Source organism: Hippoglossus hippoglossus, chromosome 7 (assembly GCF_009819705.1).
Source record: "Hippoglossus hippoglossus isolate fHipHip1 chromosome 7, fHipHip1.pri, whole genome shotgun sequence".
NCBI lineage: Eukaryota > Metazoa > Chordata > Actinopteri > Pleuronectiformes > Pleuronectidae > Hippoglossus > Hippoglossus hippoglossus.
This window is the reverse complement of record NC_047157.1, coordinates 17,207,948-17,223,757: the sequence shown is the minus strand read 5'-3', so window position 1 is coordinate 17,223,757 and position 15,810 is coordinate 17,207,948. Positions and strand designations below refer to the sequence as shown.

Sequence of the window (15,810 nt, the reverse complement as noted above, 5' to 3'; positions counted from 1 at the left end):
ATGATGTTTCTTTTCCAGATATTCAGGGGGCTGTCCCCTTCCACTAATTTCGAGAATTGTTTTACTTCTTCTGCTGACTGTTATTCTATCTCCATTTCCTCAATCCACATGAAATCCTGTCCGGTGCAACTGAAAATAACACGGCTTACTCACCCTTCAATGCCTTCACTGTGCACACACACACACACACACACACACACACACACACACACACACACACGTGAAACTATTAAACACTTTGCCCTCTGACACCAACCAACCGGGATCACTGAGAAATATTAGAACTGGTTCCTGCAGCATGTTTTGAGATAGTGCACCATAAAATAATAATTACCATAATGACCTGCAATGCTCTCAGGCCTTGTGGGTGATGAGAGCAGCCTGTGGGCCCGTGGCTGCACGATGTGGACCTGCTTGTCTTGATTCTACAGCAGTAACTCGATCTGCTGCAAGTGAAAATCCTAACTCTGCTCTGGTATGGATGGGGTAATAGCCCCGGGTGCTTTATAAGTTTATTTTAGGTAATAGAGACGCTTTTGTTACAGCCTCTTCCGCCCTCCTCTCCTTCTTTCTTTCTTTCTTTCTCTCTTTCCCTCTCTCTCTCTCTCCAAGTTTACCTTCCTCTGAAATTCCTCCGAAGTTGGTGACTGGCAGGAGAAAAAAGGGGATTTGATGAGAAACGCGGAGCGCATGCGCCATCTGAAGGTTTTGCGCTGCGCATCCACGCTGCGGTGAGCTAGTCTGTGAGAGGAGGCGACTGAGGCAGGTGAGGGAGAGAGAGAGAGAGAGACATAGAGAGAGAGAAAGAGGAGGGATAGTGGCGGATACTTTTCTGCACTTCAACACACACCGACACACACACACGGTGTGGGAAGACGACAGACTCGGAGCCGCAGCGAAGCCGCTTGTTGTCCACACGCCGTGCTCTTTTCCTCCCCCCCGGCACCGTGCGCTCTCGCCAAAGCCGCACTGTTTGGAGATAGTCGGCGCGGAAAGTTTTCTGGAGCATACTGTCTGGAGCCGATTAATTGTTACATCTGTTTTTTCTTCCTCCTCCTCTTCTTCTTCTTCTTCTTCTTCTTCTTCTTCTTATACGAGGCGGACGACGTTCTGCTCCGCATGTGAGGACTCTGAAATCGAGCCGAGGGATTGTCACAGAGGTTTTTTCGCACAGAATGGAAGGTAAATTGACAAGTCGTTTGTGGCGAGGATCACCGTGTGGATCTGCCCGCAGGTAGAAAACGCGCGATGACCTGAGCGTGTCAGCGGCTGGATTTAATCTGCATCAGTGTTTTCTTTTTTTGTTTTGCTCCGTTTTAGCTGTTTATCTGGAGCAGGCTTCGCTTGGATAGGGACTGTAAAAGTAGGCCGCTTTCAATTAGAAGATAATCCACGCGAGTATATGCGTCTTTTTCCGCCGGTTGCACTTTGGGTTGCCGTAGATTTGCTCCTTTTTTTTTTACGTGTTAATAGTCCCCGCAGAGTCGCACACTGAGTGGTTAGAGGAACCGATCCCTTGCCCCACACGTCATTGGACTTTGTGCGTAATATCGCGCACTCGCTGATCCCTGTTTCCCCCAAAACACCCCAAAACCTGCAGAACTTTAGCTTCACAGTCTGTTCACCCGAGCAAAGCACCTCCCAAGAGACCTGGATAAGAGCAACATAAAACTGCAAGACTATTCCTCGCTGCAGCAAGGGAAGGAAACCATAAATCCACCTGGCCTGCACTGGGATTATTGGTTTGATATCGTCTGCAGAAAGTGGATTACAACTTCTAACGGGCTGTGATCCCTACCGGTGAGTATAGAAGCCTGCATGTCCCCTGGTTTTCCATGAAGTGACATTTTTAACTTAAGTAACAGTGGACGATGTGTTTTGTGTGGATCCTAACGCTCCTTGGTGGATTTGGATAAAAGTTCTTGACAGATGTGATGTGTGAAACGAGCCCCCGCACCCCTGCCCTCTGCCTGTCATCCACATGTCACCGTCCTGCAAGACAGAAACAAATATAGGCTACAATAAGTCATTTTATATGAATTAATATATCGGATAATTTAAAAAACACCCTGCTGTGAGTGTCCTGTTGTTAACGGGACCCATGTGAAGTCGGACAATGCTCTTTGTGCTGCGTCTCCGCTTCAAATCCGTGCACCTGGCTCCCTCTCCTGGCTTAACAGGCAGCCAAAGACACTCCGCACCTTGACTCTATTAAATGCAGATAATGGTTCACAGATTTGTCAGTAAATTACAGAGCCGCGCAGTTCTTATTTAACAATTATAATTTAATTGCTCTGTGAATTTTTGCACCCACACATCAATATCCACAAAAGAAAAAACGTATTCAAATCCATGTCAGCATTTATCCAAAGGCTTCAAAATGCAGGCCACTGGCTACTATAAATATTATCGCTTCAAATTGGCCCAGTCAATCATGAAAAGTTACCATAATTTGGCACCCCACGATTTTCTGCTCACATTTTTACAGTATTTTGTTCCTAAAATTTATGTTTTAGGCCGTTGTATTTTATTGTACTAATATTTTAGATCGTTTGGGCCAAAGGTGCCAGACAGAGAAAATAAAAAAGAAATAGAAAAAATATTTCGGCCCACATTTGACTAAAAGGTTAAATAATTACATCCATTTTCTTATGGTCAAAGAAGCGTTTGGCTGCGTATTCTCTGCGCAGGTTTGATCCTAATGGATGAAGTCATTTTGAAACCGCCCTTTCCAATGATCCTGTGCAGCAGCAGCGCCCGATGGTTTTATCATTTTTGACGATGCTACATTCTAATTGTTCTCTCCCTGTAATTTGTTCAATTTGATGCCACTTCCACCGACAGAAATCCGCAGGGTAGTCATCAGTCATCCGCTCAGGTCCCGTGAATACTTCACTCGGGTCAAATCGTTTGCAGGGGTCACGGAGCGCAGGATTTACGCAGCGCTCACTGCAGATGCCAAACGCAGGATTTGTTTTATATCTGAGCTGAACAAATCGTGAGTTACGCGCAGGGCTGAATATCCGCATCCGCCGAGACGAATAAAACCAGTTTATGAGATATTCATTCATAATTAATAGACTACACTCTTGTTTCTCTTTAAAAACGAATTCTTACTGTTCTCTCCTCTGATTGGCCGAGACTCGTAAACTGCGCGCACCTGTGCCGTGGTGACGGTTCATTCAAATATGATTACGCACAATCATGCGGCACATCCAGTTTGGCGCACGAGCTAATATGAAATTGCCAATGTTAATTATCCGTGAATTAAAATGTGTGTTCGCATGCTGCTCCAGCTCTGGTTTAAAATCAGTGGCAAACCGCCGCCCTCTGTGGACCATCGCTTTAATTTATCTGGATGAGGTGCAAGGAACATAACATAACCTCAGCAACTGCTCTACTGAGGCAAAATGAAAGCATATGATCGTGTGTGTGTGTGTGTGCGTGTGCGTGTGCGCGCACCCGGGCGCTGGGTGAATGATGGTGAACTTGGCCTTGTCTTTAATGAGTATTAGGCAGGGCCCAAGTCCCCACGACACAAGCCTGGAAAATGACGCAGCATGACAAATTAGAGCTGCTCTCAGACCCAAACTTCACACACGGCCCAACTCGGGGGCTGGCACGTCGGTTTAACTCGGAAATTTAAGGGTAATTATTTTAACTCATTTTCTGCCTACATGGCGGCCAGACTCTATCACCAAGAGCCACGCAGTTGTCTGCACATATTTTGACTTTCTTTTTTTTGTCCCACCTTGTAATTGCTTTTGATTTTCAAAAAGTTGAGCTCTTAAAAACATCAGGCACCGTCACCCGCTGACGTGGCACCTGAATGGCCGATCCACATTCCTTTTAATTAGCTGAATATGAAATATTAATTTCAATATTTTTTTTTGTATTTCATCATTTGTCAAATTTCATATCTAATAGTTGTTCCAGAAAACGAATTAAAGTAATTTATGCGTTTTGTGTTCTCTTCTAAATCCTATTAAGATGTTTGCAATTAACTGTAATGAAAACGACTTTAAAAACGAATCTGTGTGACAGTATTATTATTTCACAGAGGCCTGTTTCTTATTTACAGAAATTAACTAAATCAAATCTTGTCAGCAGGAGTTGATCAGGCCTGCCATTGGTTAAAAATGGTGCAAATACGAACAAATAATGGGTTTTATTTCAAATGTCTGCATGTTGAAGATCTAATGTTGTAATGAATCAGATTTGCAGTAAAAATATAATCATAATTGTTGGTTATATCAATAGTAAATGTGTAACCTGAAATGTGTTTAAAATAAGGTATTGGCCAAACACACACAATTACATATATACATACACACACACTCACTCTGTGGCCTCTCTCATTCTTTCTGTATCTTTCTCTTTGTGCGTTTCTCTCTGAGTAAAGTGAACTGTCAGGAATGTGTCTAGTTGGCGTTTCATGGTCATTGTGTCTTCTCCAGCTCTTCGTCTATCAGTCGTATGTGATTCACACTCAGACCTGCTGCCAAATGACGTCCCAGCAAGCACTGATATCCTCAGGGCACTCATATCACACACACACTCACACACACGCAATATCAGTCCTGCAAAAGAGAGTTTCAGTATATAGAGGCACATTGCTGAAAGTATTTCTCCTGCATTCCCCATCGTACATTTTGACATTGCATGTCTCCTGTCTTTTTTTCCCCCCCTGTATCATGCACAATAAACTGTGTGTGAGAGACGAAACGTCCAGACAGGCAGACTGACGTGCATCCTGTTCTCTGTCCTCCCTCAGATCAGCGGCAGTATGAACCTGAGGCTGGTGTGTGTGTGTCGGCCTGTCTGCTGGCCCTTTGGCAGCGTGTTGGACTCCAGACACTGCGTCTTTGCCCTCACTCTGCTCACACTCCTCATGCAGGTGGTGGTGGAGGCCAACTCGTGGTGGTATGCATTCATTTTTCTCTCCATATATGAAGTATTTGTGTGTGTGTCATTTTTGCACTTTTTTTTTGTGTGTGTGTGTGTGTGTACTTGTCATATAGTGAGTTTAAATTGTCAGCTTTTACAAATGCAGTTTCTCTTGTCACTCTTACATGAATCCCATTTGTAAACAGGAGAGTCTAAGAAGCAAAACATTTAGATTGAAATTGATTTTTTTTTTTTTTTTAAAAGCGTTTTCACTCGGAGTTGATTTCAGGCCTGTGTGTGCATGTTTGCTAAATGATCCTCCTCAGCTTCAGTTGCACCACATATGAAGTAATACAACATGCTGACTGTGCCACATTAACTTTTTCAGGAATACCTTTTTTTTTTTTTTCTTCCATATTTTCTTTCTTCGCTTATTGCCAAACCAAAATTATGAATATTATAGAAAACATAAAATGCTGTGGTTTATGAGTCGGCGTCAAAATATGTGCAAACACGAACACAGTGTGTGTGTGACTGAACGGGTGCATGTGTATATACACTCGCATGCGTTGTGCTGCCATTGGGAGAAAAGTCCATATTTGAGCATGCTGAAGTTGTGATAGTGGAAAAGACTGTTTACCAGTCACCATAGAAGCACTACTTCAACCAAATCACAACTCCTTACATCCCGTGGCTGTTTTTCTGTTTCTTTACCTAATTGTGCACTTGTATTTGTATATGCCGACTTGAGTGCTTGTGGAAGATCATGAAGCATTTACAGTAAACTCACACTTCCTGTGTACGACTTTTTATTTACTTCAGAAACGCAGATCAAAGCGAGTGGTGACATCATGTGGTGATGGACCAATTATATGAAAATAATAATTTAAACTATTAATTTGAAGAGGATTTCGACAGATAAACATAGTTTAATGGGCTCGGCTCAGTAGGCGACTACATTAAAGGTCCAGTAATGAGTTGGATTACGGGCCCAGCTGAGGAGTCGCACATTACCACAGGCCTTTTGGAAAGCTCTGCTGGGAGCACAGACTGTGTGTGTGTGTGTGTGTGTGTGTGTGTGTGTGTGTGTGTGTGTGTGTGTGTGTGTGTGTGTGTGTGTGTGTGTGTGTGTGTGTGTGTGTGTGTGTGTGTGTGTGTGTGTGTGTGTGTGTGTGTGTGTGTGTTCCTCTTTGAGAGGACACGCAGGTGTGAATGATTTAGAGTGTCCGAGCAGAAGGTCTGCTCGTGTGTGTGTGTGAGAGGCAGAGCGTACTAACCGTGTGTATGTTGATTTCTTTTTTTTTTTTTTCTCCGTGTGCTTGTGTGTAAGTCTGCATATGTTGTGTGTGTGTGTGTGTGTGTGTTTCCAGTCTGCGTTCCCTCGCTGCTGAGTTCCCCCAGTTGATCAGGTTACACTGGGGGCTAATTGTCTCTCTCTTGGGGCTCGGGGATGGGCTGCTCTAATTGTCCTGTGGCCTGGAACCAGATGCTCATACTAGTGTTTCCCTCTCTCTCTCTCTCTCTCTCTTTCAACTGTGTTTCGTCTCTTTCCCCCTTTGAATTCATTTTTATTTCCCTTCTTCAAAAGGTTACACAGAATTCATGGTTGAGAGAGCTGTCTGTGAGGAAACATGAATTATGACGAATGTTTCAGCACAACGTAGGAATATATTGTTTCTTTTTAGTGGGCATTGTACGAGCTTAGTCAGCTGAATATTACCCAAGACAGTGGTTTCTGACCTAAAGTTGGAACGACATCATGAGTCCACAAGATACATCTGGAGGGTTTGTGAGCTTTTCTTCGAGGAAACAGAACAAAACTCACATTTCTGCTGCACAAAACTATGTTTTCTGACTTTTCTTACACCTTACGTTTTTGTAAAATACTGTAGAGTTCGGCCTCCTACATTATCTAATATAAATGATTCACAACATTCCTAGCAAGAAAATATCACACTCTTTCTGAAAATGCTCACAGCTCAGAGATATAATATCCAACCTGTGGCGAGGGTTTATTTTCAGGCACTGGCTGTTACAAGTAAATTAGGTTGGGAGCTAATGCTTCAAAGCGTCTGCTTCTTTAAATTCTTCCATTTATTTAATCTTTTGACCCAGTTCTTTTACTTATATTCCTCATTCCCTCTTTTCTCTTTCTTACTCCCGTCTTTCTGCTTCCATTTATCATATGCTCTTGGCCCTAAATGGCACATTTGTAGTGTAGTGTCAGGAGAAGTGTGCAGAGTTTCACTCCATCCAGTGACTGCTTCTCATTTCAATGATTAACATTCTGCAGTTCCGTCCACAAGCAGGAGAAAGCAGCTGTTGATTGTGAATTTGGCCAGAAACCTTGCCATACACGTTATTTTTTATGGCTCACGAGTGAAAACAACTGTGTTATTTGTCTCACTCATCCAGGTCTCTGGCCATGAACCCTTTACTGATCCCAGAGGCCTACATCATCGGTGCCCAGCCTTTGTGCAGCCAGCTGGTGGGCCTGTCACAGGGCCAGAAGAAGCTGTGCCAGCTCTACCAAGACCACATGCAGTACATCGGTGAGGGGGCCAAGACGGGCATCAGAGAGTGCCAGTACCAGTTCAGACATCGGCGCTGGAACTGCAGCACAGTGGACAACTCTTCTGTTTTTGGACGGGTCATGCAAATAGGTAAGAAATTGAATAAAATCACATATACCTTAGATATGTTTTCACAATCGCCAACACATGCACGTGTTTGCAGTACATTCATACACACATGCATTACATATCTTGCCTTAATTCATTCTTCCACCTCGTGTGTGTGTGTGTGTGTGTGTGAGTGTGAGTGAAATGTATGGGGCTGCTGATTCTCAGCAGCTGTGTGGAGGGAATAGTTGGTGGGTGAGGTTGCTGGATAAATCACATGTGGCTTTGGCCTGCTCAACCAGCTCCCGACATGGAGCAGGAGGGAGGCAGAGAATCTGCTTCTCCCCTGATGAATGGGAGACAATCTAACACACATATATACACAATTGTGCACACACACACACACACACATTGGCGCGTGTTCTGCAGAGCTGGACTGTAGCTGCAATGTATTTATAAGTAATAAGAGTGCAGTGGGTGTATGCACCAATACATCACCTTGTCAGACATTACAGTGTACATGGATGTGTGCGTGTTCATGTTCATGGAGCGTGTTCAGATCTCTAATATAAAAATCAAGGGCTTTGACAATCCTCTCTTGAAAGTGATTCCCACTCCTGGCTCCTATCATGTACCATGGTTTGTTTTAGTTTTCTTTGGATGTTTGCCTTCACCTCAGGGGCTAATGTAAAGGTGGTTTACTATTTATTGACCATAACTCTCCGGCTGAATTACAACGAATCTATGCAATGTCCGTGCTGGGATCATTGCAGCGGGTCTGGCTGCATCGTGGCAAAATCTGAACAGATGCCATTTTGTCAGCACTTGTGGTGCTCACGTTTTGGGATTCTTTCAAATTCCTCCTCAGTAACGCACACAGAGAGATGTGCGTTTTTTTATCAGGTTGTTTCTCTTTAAAGGGTCAGTGCACACAAATTCCTAAAAAAAAAATAAAAAGAAAGGGGGGAAAAAAAATTCCCACCCACTCAACCTGCACTCAGAATGTTTTGCTTTTTCATTTGTCCAGATAATGAGATATCCATCTCTCTAAGATTTCTGCTCCTGCCCTAACACAATTAATGGAACGGAATTTCATTTGTGGCGCTCGGAGCCGTAAAAATAACATTTAATGCACACAGCAGCAACTTGGCTTTCCAGAAATAACGTTCCAACTGCTCTGGGTAACCCACACGATGTGCTGTCAACTGTTTTCATGGTGACACTTTTTTTTTTTTTTTTTCCTGGTAGAATGTGGTTCTACTGAAAACGGATCACAGTGAGAAGTAATGAGGACATTGTTTTTGCAAAGAGAAGTTGCCGTTATAATGTGAGCAACTAAAAACGACATTTCACTGACTTTGCTTTATACGGGGGTAGACAAGCATAACTAAAACAATTTGCATTCATAGTTAGCATTTGTTTTTTTATATTTTAAAAAATTTAGATGAGTTGATCATGAGTTGAGTGTTTATATTCCCTGCATGTGAATGGGTCTGTTTTCGCTCCATTCTTGCTGATTCAGCCGGGTCCGTGTCTCTGGTGCTGCCGACTCCCTCTCCACAGATCAGTCTTCATAGAAACCTCATCAGCAGCCGCTCTCTCCCGCCGCTCCTCTCCCTCCCTCTTCAACGTCGCTCCTATCTCAGGCCGCTCTGGGCCAAGTAAACACGTCCTCCTCTCGCACTGTCCGTCTGTCCGTCTGAACACCCATCTTACTGTCTGTCTGCTGGCTCGGGACACTGCCGGGTGATTTAAAGTTGAGCTCCAGGTGGTGCTGGCGTGGTTTGGTTTCGGACCCTCTCCCTCCCCTGCCTGGCTCCAGGGTGGAGTACAGGAGAACGGCTGCAGTTTGGGAGACATCCCTTTGTCTGTCCTCGGGTCCTATTCGGTCCAATATCCTCAGGCTGATTGTTCTGGATGAATAAATCAACCCCTCTCTGATCAGCTCCTGCCAGAGTTTCCCTGTGATATTAAGCGCGTGCACGTGTCCTCTTTTCCATTTTGCTTCCTTTTTTTCCCCCCCTTTTAATGTCTTTTTCTTGACTTATCTTTTCAGTCATCTTGTCTTTCTCCTCCCTCATCTCCCATTCCCTGTCCGTCTGTTATTGTCATTAAAGCCTTCTCTCTGAAGGTTCAGCCCAGCAGGTATACAAGCTGTGCATTTATATTTTGTAGCAACCCCTGTCTTCGATGTCAACGCGAGGCCTCATGTTGGCTGCTTCCTTTTTTCTTTGCTTATCTCCTCATCTTGGTTTCCTCTTGGAAACTGTGGAGACTGTGGCTTTGTACAGTAATTGATAGTAATGGACAGAGCATTTGGTGACAGAAAAATCAGCTTACATGTGATTTTCTGTGGTTCTACTGAGATTCCCAGCCTCTTGTCTCAATAGAGGGAATGCGAGGGGCAGAAACAGTGGGAGTTAACGAGCGATGGCTCCAGAATCGCTGTCGTGACAGATGGAAGTACAAGAGTCCCTGTCACTTTGGATTTGGGTGAGATGGCAGCTGCTTGTTAAGAGGCATGTGTGTCACTGGAGGGCGCTCTCCTCTCTCTGGCTGAAGCCCAATAACAGCAAACCAGATTTCACTGTTCAGACTGTTGGTGATGAGGAGCCTGCAGGACTTGGCTGAGGTGCTCTGTAATCTTAAGTGTATGGTGAATGCTGTCGTATGACATCACATATCATAACACGCTGCAGATTCTTAAAGCAAAATGACAGTGAGACAAATTCACTATAAACTAAATACACATGCATGACCTATTCAAAAAAAAAAGAAACCAAGGACGGATTTTGCCAAATGATAAAACTGCATTCTCACATTTCTCATTCACTCTTATTATGTCAGATTTGATATGACATTCCTGTTTTTGTTTTGTGTGTTTACAGGCAGCCGAGAGACGGCGTTCACTTATTCCATCAGCGCAGCGGGGGTGGTGAACGCGGTGAGCCGTGCCTGCAGAGAAGGGGAGCTCTCCAGCTGTGGGTGTAGTCGTGCGGCTCGCCCCAAAGATCTGCCCCGGGACTGGCTGTGGGGCGGCTGTGGGGACAACCTCAACTACGGCTACAGGTTCTCCAAGGAGTTTGTGGACGCACGCGAGAGAGAGAAGAGCTACCCCAAAGGCTCGTATGAGAGCGCGCGGCTGCTGATGAATCTCCACAATAACGAGGCTGGACGGAGGGTGAGAGACCGGGATTACATGCACAAACACACTTACAAAGGGATTTCAGGTGTCGCCAGATAAGAACAGAGCAGAAAGGGATAAGCCCCAGGCCCCAGAATGAGACCGACCAGTGATAGAAAGAGCAAGAGGAGCTTGGAGGTGAGACAGTCCAGGTCGATCAGACAGGTCTCAGCTGATCATGTGTGCAACAGCTCCGTCTGCTCTCCCCTCCTGAGGCTTTGATCTGTGGGGAGATGGAGTCACTGGAGCTGCAGCTCTGGGGTTTCTTTTCCGTTCCAAACATCTTGAAACCACCTCAAAGGAAAAACGTAATAGCAGATATCTGTTGCCAGGCTGTTCTCTCTCAAGGAGGACAAATGAGTGGACAACGTCTTTTATTCAGTGCACCAGTGGAGACATTGACAGGATCATTTGGTCGTTTATGACAAATTACTGCTTCATACGACCATAAACAGCTCATTGCGCAAATATTTATGTAGCCAGGACAAATTAGAAATATGAAACATTTGGATGTTGTTTTTTTTGCAGTTTTATGTAACCCAAGTATTTATTTTCCCTTTTTCCATTCCCCTCTTACTTACTTTCAGACCGTGTCGGACCTTGCCCACGTGTCGTGCAAGTGCCACGGGGTGTCGGGCTCCTGCAGCCTGAAGACCTGCTGGCTGCAGCTGGCTGACTTCCGCAAGGTGGGTGACGCGCTGAAGGAGAAGTACGACAGTGCCGCCTCCATGAAGCTCAACATGCGTGGAAAGATGGTGCAAATGCACAACAAGTTCAACGCTCCGACGAGCCACGACCTGGTGTACATCGAGCCCAGTCCAGACTACTGCCTGAAGAACCAGAGCACGGGCTCCCTGGGCACGGTGGGACGCCTTTGCAACAAGACGTCGGAGGGCATGGATGGCTGCGAGCTGATGTGCTGCGGCCGCGGCTACGACCAGTTCAAGGCGCAGATAGTGGAGCGCTGCCACTGCAAGTTCCACTGGTGCTGCTACGTCAAGTGCAAGCGCTGCACCAAAATCGTAGACCAATTTGTCTGCAAGTGAGAAGAGGAGCGTTGCCTGTGTGTTTGCTTGCAGACGATGGGCGTCCGTCTGTGTGTGTTCATGAGCAGAGGAGCAAAAGGAGTTGCACACAGTGAGAGAATGGAAGAAAGAAACTATATAAATTATATTTATAGAGTTAAACAATTATGCCATTGCAAAAAGACTGACTCTTTTTTTTTTTTTTTTTTCAAAAAAAAAATCTTATGTCTTCAGAAACTGAGAGTATCGTGAAATATTTATTTTGAGATTGTTATGTTATATTTTGGCCCAGTCATCACCAGCTGATTTTAAACCCATACAAGTGCCTAAAAAGTGGCTGGAAGTTTTCCTCCTTTCCATCCGCACCATTTCCTAATTTCAAAATAACATCACTTTTCTTGTCAGATGGGCCACACTGATTGCAAAATTGGACGGTGCCTCCCATTTCCTAACGAGAGTAGAGTTTGATATTTGTGGCACAGTTGAATAAGAGGTTCCTGGTTTGTTGTTTGGAGATGTTGGTAAGAGACTGATGTGTTTCCGTGGGGCCCAGTCCACAAACCAGCCTTCCCATCCACACCGAAGTCTTCTTGTCCCCTCTCTCATCACTGTTGGTTCTTGGAGTACAGTGGCTACAGTAATAGGGCTGTTTCGGGGTATGGGCCTTTTTATTAAGCTGTCCCAGAAGCCTTAAGAGTTCCCCAGGTGCTGCAGCAAGCCCTCCACCATTATGCACTTTGATACAGAGGCTTAAACCTGTCTGTACGTGTCTGTTCAGCTGTTTTTTACTACAGTGCATCAGCTAATATATCAATATTATAGCTTTTCATTCTTTTCCATATTAATTCAGATTATCCATTTAACATTATTCTACAATACTTAACATGGTTTGAATATATATGGGCAATGTTGTGGTTACAGTGGTGAAATATTCAATGCTCTGTGTATATAGTATGTCTATCCAGCCAATCAGTAAACTGTATTTATTTTCTTTAACCAGATCCTCCTTTTTAAACTTAAAACAGAAACGCGTCTGAGATCAACATTTTGTCGGACATCAACTTTCAGAGTCACTTTTTAATTTGTTTTTTTTCCTCACTGTTGCGGCTCTTCACTGTTTCTTTTGTAAAGGGAAAAGCACCTTATTGTTTGGAAACACACTTTCTTCACTCATGTTGAGCTTTACCGTTACACACACACACACACACACACACACACGTACGTGTCACAGATGTTCAGATTTTATCAATGCCACAAATTTCCAAAACCACTCAGTTAACAGCTCACTGTCCCTGTGATGATTCTCAATAGACAAACTATTTCTACCAATCCAACTATGTATATTTATAAGCTTCTCCATGAATTTGAGGTTTGTTAAACTTAATGTGTTATAGCTGATATTTTGTTACTTTTTACAAATTGGCTCAATGCTCTACTTTGTTTCAATAAATATCAAATGTAAAACCAGTGGAGGAGTAGTCGCTCACAGTGTTTCTTCAAGTTTTGTTTATCCTTTTCTTTTATTTCCGGACGGACCTTTTTTCCCCCCATTCAAGATATACACTGGAAAAAGAAAAGTGTTTACCAACTGAACTCTCAGGAGTTGGCTATCATGCTGACACGGATCAAATCACGTGCAGGGTTGAAAACATCACAGCTTGAAAAAATGTTATCTGGTCATTTAAGAAATGTGATGAAAAAATATCCCCAACATTGGCCTGATAAACTGTTTCCTTTTTTCTTTTTAAGAAGCGAAATCAAAGGGATTTTACAATTTTTCAAAATAGCCCTGGACTCCCAAAGGTTAAAAAGTTAATGGTAAACAAAATTTCAAATTAAAATTAGTTACTGAGTTAATATATTTTCTTAACTCTAATCTGAAAATTACAAAATTTCTAATTGTGACCAATTGAAATAATGTTTTAAAGTTCTTCCAGCAATTTGTTTTTCCTAGTTTTTCCTTTGTAGACTATGAGCTAGAGTTATTTTTCTTCTTTTTTTTTAAATCGAACATTTCAGTGATTTTTTTTTTATTTATTTTTTTTAACCTTCGTTCACTCGCTCCTCACCCATGGGCAGATTTAGTAACAGACGGTCAAACCCACGTCGGGTGACAGCTGTTTCAGGCTCGGAGCGAACAAAGACGACGAGAGCTTTTGGAAGATGGCCTGGAGATTTGGTGTCTCTCAGGGGGATGGTCGAGGTTGAATCATAAGCACCCTTCAACAATCCAGTGACAGTGGATCAGTTAATGGAATGATTAATCATATTGGAGAATAAGAAAAGGGGGGATTTCTTGTGGGGGGGATGGGGCTGTCTGGAAGACGACTGGGCCCTGTCAGAGTCTGCCGGAGCTCAAGAGGAGACGCAGAGACCAGGAGAGAAGATTGGGTAATGAGAAACGGGGGACTGCATGAGGGCTGGATGAGAGGGGAGTAATAAGGAGAGGGGAGGCCCGAGGGAGAGCAGCAGCGAGAAAGTGCTTTAAGGAAAGTAGAGCTGAAGGACTTCCATTACAGTGTAAACGCTCCTGACATTGACTAATATTTACACTGGTAAAATGATACTGACTTTAGGAGCACATCCCATATGTGACCCTGTCAATTGGCCCCATATGTGTGTACTTGCATGTGCACCCACTTGCACAAAGCGTGTTACATCATGACAAGTGTTTACATTTCTGATTGGTGTCACGCAGGCCAATATGCAAAGAGAGGAGATAGAAAGTTAGCGAGGAGGGAGAGAAACTGAAAGAGGATAAAAAATTTTTAAAAAGCCTCAGAGGAGACAAAGACAGAGAGAGGTTTTATAAACATGAACCCTCTTGTCAACAGCGAGTTTTATAAGGATATGAAATCACCCTTCCCTCAACTGTGTGTCTCATACGTGCATGAAGGTCAGAAATACTCGCACACGCTCGACAAGGTTCCTTGGATGTGTGAGTGAGTGATGGCCGACTTCACACCAGCACGACTCTCCTGGCTGCGGCACAAACAGAAATCCAGGTGCGCTGCAGGCGGGTCGAAACGTGACACCCGCAGGTGCACAGGTATGACTTACCTGACACTCGTTTAGAGAAAGACACACAGATACTTCCAGATGTTTAAACAACACACGTCGAGGGGAAAAAAAACTGTTTTGGCAGGCTCCCACCTCCCGCTTCATAGGTGATGTGGGCGACTAAATGTTTACACGCCTGTTCGGCAGAGAATAACGCCGTCTTTTTGTGGCTGTGGTCACAGGGTGATAAGGTTGTGATTTAGGTTTGCACACACAATTAACTGTGCACCACAAGAGCACTTAGTAGCTTTAGGAGTTGCACCCACACTTTGGAGGAGGAGGAGAAGCGCAGCAGACATTTTGAGGCGGTGTAAAACCTGGCAACTCTTTGTCGTCTGCTCCTCACAGTTAATCTAAGAAAACAGCAGCCTGTCTAAGATGTAGCCCTCTTCCATCTATCTCACATTGCGCTCATATTTTCCTCCTCATATAATCTCCCTTTCTCACAGAAAATAAACAAAAACACATGTTGACGGGAATGGTTTATTTCCCAGAAGCAACGTTGATGGTTTCACATTGTCAAAATGTTGAAAAATGCAAAGGGCTCAAGGGTTTATGACAAGCAAAGACGATGATTACAACAAGGGGGAGAACAGGCTGCATAAAACACAGCTAACCGAGTGGTCCTACATCTTCTCTTACTTCTACCGCGCTCAAATTCCTCTGAGGTTCTTCAGGACGAATAGGTTTTCCTATAACAAAGCAGCTGGTTGATATGAGGCAACCTCCCGCTGCCGAAGCCAGATCTGCTGACCGCAAATTTATAGATTCATAAATATTTTGTTGATTCTGTTCCTGTTGTGGAAAAGGCTGAACCAATGTTCTACTGTAAAGGAAATATACTATGCTTCACATATTGATGTAATACATCTAGCCCACATTTTACCATCTGTGAAACAAAACCTCAGCTTGAACTTTCGCCCGTGCCGTGTTATTCTAACCACGCTACACCGTGGCCTGAGGAGCTTTCGGGGTACATAGAAACAGTCTCGATCCTGTTCAGAGCTCCGTGAAACTCTGCCTGGAGCAACAC

General features: G+C 44.0%; 1 protein-coding gene across 2 annotated transcripts; it reads left to right on the top strand.

The window, feature by feature from the left end:
- Window positions 1-368: 368 nt before the first annotated feature.
- wnt5a (wingless-type MMTV integration site family, member 5a) lies at window positions 369-13,187 on the top strand. 2 transcript variants are annotated; one of them, XM_034590778.1, is made up of 5 exons: window positions 369-1,800; window positions 4,775-4,923; window positions 7,303-7,550; window positions 10,397-10,689; window positions 11,280-13,187. In XM_034590778.1, exons 2-5 carry the CDS (start codon window positions 4,787-4,789, stop codon window positions 11,736-11,738), a joined length of 1,137 nt encoding a protein of 378 aa, XP_034446669.1. In that variant the 5' UTR covers window positions 369-1,800; window positions 4,775-4,786; the 3' UTR covers window positions 11,739-13,187. The 2 variants fall into 2 exon arrangements, with proteins under 2 accessions (XP_034446669.1, XP_034446670.1); XM_034590779.1 differs by lacking the exon at window positions 369-1,800 and adding an exon at window positions 3,517-3,648.
- The last annotated feature ends 2,623 nt before the right edge of the window (window positions 13,188-15,810 follow it).